Genomic DNA, 5,813 nt, shown 5'->3' on the forward strand with positions numbered 1-5,813 from the left:
ACGTGAGTGGAAGAAGGAAGAAGAGAGAGAAGAAATCCATGTAGCTGCTGCTGATGGACTCCGGAGGATAGAACAGATATGCCTCTTTATAGCCAAGGCATTCTGTTTTTGTAACATGAGTCCAATAACTAGTCATATCTATCTCATAATTCAGGTACGTATGTTCTAGCGGCTAAAAAGTCTTATCTGTTAGCCGAGTATATACTGAGGGTTGATTAGTACGGTGTAGCAAAGAGAGATGATTGGTACAGTCAAGCAAAGTGATAATTGATTTTTTTTTTTTTTAAATGATAAATCTCAATCAGTCTCATGAACTTAATCCTTGGAGATGGTCGATCCGGTCCCGATGATCAATCTAGATGGTCAGCATCTTTTGATTGGGAAAAATTTTTACAAATACGTCGTAATTGGGGATCGAACCGTGGGTCTCTAGATTACAATACGAATGTCCTACCGTTGCACCGTTGTTCCGGGACTATTGATTTTTTTTGAAAGGGAAATGCAAAGAAAGAGAGAGAGAGAAAAAATAGAAAAATAATCTTTTATAATATATAGAAAATATAAATATAAATATGATATAAGTAATTATTGATCTTGGCTGACGTAGTGGGAAAGACGTCCGCTGCATATGTGGTCCTAGCGGCGGCCTTTGTCGCACTGACATAACGACACGACATGTGGAAGTATCGTGTAAAACCACCTAGCAAAAGCTCATACGGCTCAAGGAGTTGGCACACTCCTGGATCATAAGAGAAATTTTAGTCCCTAAGAACATCTCTTCTGCAAATCTTTTCTGCACTTGCAGAAGAGATGTTCCTAAGAACATCCCTAAGAACATCTCCATCAGATATCTTTTGGTGTAAAAGGACATCAATTATTTTTTTATAAAAAATTTTAATTTTATATTAAAATGATGTAAGTACTTGTTTATTTTAAATAAATATATTATAATATTAAATTTATATTTAAAATATTTTCAAATATTATAAATTAATATTATTTAATTTAATTAAATTTATTTTGTAAATTTTATATATTATAAATTTATATTAGTTATTAACTTAAATAAGTAATGTTTAAAATATTTCTTATAAGATTATAAATATTTTAAAATTTATAATATTGGTAATTTCATAACAAACACATAATTAAATATTTAAATTTTCAAAATGCATAAATATAAAATATATACCCAATATACAATTTAAAAATGTGACAAACACTAAAGTAAACATGCATTTAAAATAACTATAATTATTAACATTGCAATACTAAATAAATCAATATTTAATATCATGGAAAATCACTTTCTAATAAACCACTGAAATAATCATGAAATTTATCGAAGTCATTCAAAGGATCTTGAGATTCTTGTCGTCCTTCTTCTTGAGACGAATTGAATTTAGATCCTTCTCCTTAATGTAGAATTAATTGAGATTTTTTATTTTTAGTCATCTTTTGCATAATTCTAACTTGTTCATCGTGAATAAATTCATGCATTTTCGGATCGGCGATGATATTCAAATCTTTGAATGAAATTTTATTCTCTTCCTTGAATATAGCAACATCGATGCTTCGATCCAATGCCGCAACAAGTCCGTCATTCTGTGAAACCTTTTTTGTCAGTGGTTGTTCATTCTTTTTCTTCAGTTTTACTTTCTTCACCCCAATAGGTCGTTTAGTTAAAGTATCACCACTGTCCGAATCCGTAATGTTAAGATTAAATGAAGAGACACGTGAAGATGAAGATGAATAAACATCTTTCTCGAGTTTATAAGATTGAGAATAATCAGCTTGAGCAGTTGTTGTTGCACTCTCATAGATGCAGTTTTGACGTTGTCACTGTTGAATTTCTCAATACCTTAAAGAATGCTCTACACATGTCTAAATTTGAAACCCTTAGCTTTGAGTAATTAGGATCTTGCACTAATAACATTTGAGCACGATTCATCTGTAAAAAAATAATACAATTATGAAACAAAATTAATAATTAAATTAGATATTGCTTATAAAAGTAATATACTCTACAAAATAAATAATGATAACAACTTACAATATCTTCCGCTGATGCTCCACTTGGATTCAATTCTTCAATTTGTCGTATGCAACCCTTCAATTTGAAAATAGCAGCAATGATAGTCTTCATTCTTTTTTGTAATGATCTTCTAGGTCGCTCTGAATTTTTAAAATTTGGATCTAGATTATACTCCATCTCAACTCTTGCCCAAAATTGATCCTTTTTTTGGTTAATTCCTATGATTGGATTTTGAGAAATATGAAAATAAACATGGCATAAATGTTTATCTTCCTCAACTGAGTAGGATGATGAACGAGATGAACTCATTTTTTTCAAGAGTAAAGGTGCATTGTGATGGCCATGTCTAGTATGCCATTATATAGGAAAAACTTATGTGCATTGTATAAGATTTGTATGTGCATTGTGATGTCTTATCGCCTACAAAAATAATAATGTTATGTGTGCATTATTATTGTTGACCTCCTCTTATTCTGTCGTGAGTGCTCTCTATGTCTACTATGCTCGCGAGGGGAATCGTCTCTTTCAGCTGATCTTCGATGCCGCGTACGAGAAGCCTCTTCTATGCATCTTTATAACCAAATGAGTTAGTTACGTAATAGAGTTACATAAGAAGGTAAAAGTTTGAATTCTAGTGAAGCTAATTAAGTAATATTGGATCATAATCAACTGTAATTTTTCGATTTATCTCCTTATAAATAATCGTAGGGGCAACCGTATGGGACCACTAAAGTGACAGATTCCATTTTTTACAGAAAAAATATGCCTCTTTAATTATAACCAAAGCACATGAGGCATTCTTAATTTTTTTAACATGAGTCCAATAATATCAAAATCAACCTAAAAACAATATTACAAATCACTAGTAGTATCTCAAAATTCACTTAGGTTCTAGCGGCTAATAAGTCTTATTTGTTTTTTCTTCCTTTGTTTTTAGCAAAGATCAGGAGAGCACTTCATATTTTTAGAACAATCAATATAACATCCTATTTAAAAAAAATATTACATCCTATTTTAATTTTTTATTAGCTTATGTATAATTATTTAATTATTTTTTATTATATTATTTTTATTATTATCTCTCATATTTTCTATTTAAATTTTAAATTAAAAACGTATTATATCAATTACAAAATTATAACGGTTACTATAACAAAATTATCAAAGTGACGTTGTGAAAGCTTTGATTAATACGGTGAAAGTGGGGAGCGAGTGTTGATTAGTACGGTAGAGCAAAGAGAGATGATTGGTACAATGAAGAAGCATATGTTGATAATTTAATTTTTTTGAAAGGGAAAATAGCAAGATAATTATAAATAAAAAAATCAGAAAATTAAAATAGAAGAAAAAGGGAAATGCAAAGAGAGAGAAAATATTGAAGAATAATAACTTTTATGATATATCAAAAAATATAAATATAAATATAATATAATATAAATTATATTTTTGTGTGGCTCAAAATCCATGTATGACCATAAGTGGGCCTATTCTCTTTGGTAACGCGAACGCGGAATAGAACTAGGGTGCTCTGTCTTGGATTTTTTTTTCACGGTCTCACATTATCGCGCTCACGATCATCTGTGAGAAGTTAAATAAAAAAACTACAGTTTATCAGACGGAGAAGGATATTATTGCTTAACTTCGCTGAAATTTGAACCATTGCCTTCTTTTTATAAATTTGTTTTATCGTAACCGACTCAGTTATACTCCGGAGATTACTTAACCTAGTTCTCGTGTGATAGATTTGTCACATTGAACATTGCCGAATCGCTGGGTTGACAGTTACGACATCCCCTCCCACTGGGGACTTGCTTCATACTTATTTATTTACTTATATCTCATTGTAAAGTCGATGATATCAAATCATTTAGAAGTCATCTCTTGTCAGAACCACTTGGCATTGATATATTTCATTTTTTTTTATCATTTTGTTCATTATGGATATTCTTTTCGATTTGATTTTTGAGATGTACTCGTAGACATACATGCATATAGTAAAATCATGAAATTTATTAATTTAATTATTGCATTGCTATTTGTATTGATATAATTAGCTTTAGTTTCCTCTGTCATAATTATATTATCACTAAGTGGTACCTTATCATCTAATGGATATTTATACTCCCTAGGGTGTAACAACACAGGATGAGAAACATTGAGAAGATGTTGGAGTAGCTCATCGAGCTTGACTTAGTGCAATTAAGTTAGTTGGCTCAGTAACTTGAGGTCCACTAGAAATCGAACAATGATGATTTGGGAGATCAAAGAGACCATAAAATAAGGAGTATTAAGGCATAATGTTGACGATAACTAGAAGAATGAACACAATGAAGATGAAGCATAAAAGAAGACAAATGGAGCAAATTTGTAAGTTTGATACATTCAAGAGACGTACAACTTAGCGAGAGATGACTTTAATGGCAAAGTCATAATGGAAGATAAATTAAACTCTAAGAATTAAGAGACTTATATATGTGAGATCAACTCCACCAAGTGGAGCTGTCAAACAGATCAATCCATGACGGGGCGGATCAGCCTGCTAAAAACCTGTTATATGGCGGGGCAACCCACCAACTTGGCTGGTTGATAAATTTTCAACCCAACCCAATTGAAGGCAGATCGCGAGTTAGGCGGGTGAACCCAAGGGCCTATGTTGGCCACGGGCCTGTCAACAAATAAAAAAATATTAAAAATATTAAAATTTTTAAGTTTAGATTGTAGTTTAAACGGGTTAAGTTAAAAATTTTAAGTTTGAATTACGGTTTAAACGGATCAAGTCAACTAATTTATTGAATTTTCTCCTTTAATTTTACATTTAAAAAAAAAATAAATTTTCTCAATTCACGCGCCAACCCACATAGGTCGCGGGCTTAGGCGGGTAGACCCCTCTAAACTCACCTTAAAATGGATTAATAAAATTTCAATTCAACCTGCTTAAATTATTCGACTGGACGGATCAATCCGACGAGCCTAATCCAAATTGATGATTCTACCATCAAGTATAGATGATAATCTCAACTACCTTCGAAGTCTAGAACATAGGGGTGTAAACGAGCCAAACTGCTCGCGAGCTATTGGAGTTTCGGTTCAAAAAAAAGTTCGTTTGAGTTCGTTCAATTAAGTTAACGAGCCGAGCTCGAGCCTGATTTCGAGCTCGAAAATATTATCGAATCGAGCTCAAAACTAACATTATTTGGTTCGTGAACTTGCGAACATGTTCGTTTAAAGGCTCACGAACATGTTCGTTAAGAGGTTCACGAATATGTGTGTGTATATATATATTACATAAATTATAAATAGTATATATTAACGAGTCAAGCTTGAACTAAGCTTGTTTAACTGTTAAACGAACTATTTTCGAATCAAACTTGAACTAAACTTGTTTAACTTTAAAACGAGTCATTTTCAAATCGAACTCGAGCCATTCGCGAACTATTATATTTCATTACGAGCCGAACTCGAGCTTAAGAATTAAAGTTCGAATCGAACTAAAGTCAAACTCAAGCTTAAAAATTAAAGCTCGAATCGAACTCGAGCTGAGCTCGAGCCTCTTACTATTCGACTCAGCTTGGTTCGATTACACCCCTACTAGAACATAAACTCACAATTGTGGATATTGAAATAGCTAGCTCTAATTGGTTGTCGGATGGAAGTTGGTATTGACTCTAAATGCTATGTCCCATAATCTTTGAAAACATCTAGAATCTCAAAGTGAATCAAAGATTTTAATAAAAAATAACATTGAGGGGTGCCCTAAGATGTCTAATGATTTTTTTTT

At 31.9% G+C, this 5,813-nt stretch overlaps 1 protein-coding gene across 1 annotated transcript in view; it reads right to left on the minus strand.

The window, feature by feature from the left end:
* The window catches only part of LOC141827048 (uncharacterized), a 5,073-nt gene extending 2,927 nt beyond the window's left edge, over positions 1-2,146 (minus strand). Inside the window, exons 1-3 of the mRNA XM_074714331.1 lie at positions 2,054-2,146; positions 1,862-1,951; positions 1,474-1,815 (exon numbers count right to left, since the gene is read on the minus strand). Coding sequence (XP_074570432.1) covers positions 1,474-1,815; positions 1,862-1,951; positions 2,054-2,146 — 525 coding nt within the window. The remainder of the gene's footprint in view (positions 1-1,473; positions 1,816-1,861; positions 1,952-2,053) is intronic.
* Between the last annotated feature and the right edge of the window lie 3,667 nt (positions 2,147-5,813).

Source organism: Curcuma longa, chromosome 4 (genome assembly GCF_044706935.1).
Source record: "Curcuma longa cultivar G26 ecotype Majalengka, Jawa Barat chromosome 4, ITB_CL_G26_1.1, whole genome shotgun sequence".
Taxonomy (NCBI): Eukaryota; Viridiplantae; Streptophyta; class Magnoliopsida; order Zingiberales; family Zingiberaceae; genus Curcuma; species Curcuma longa.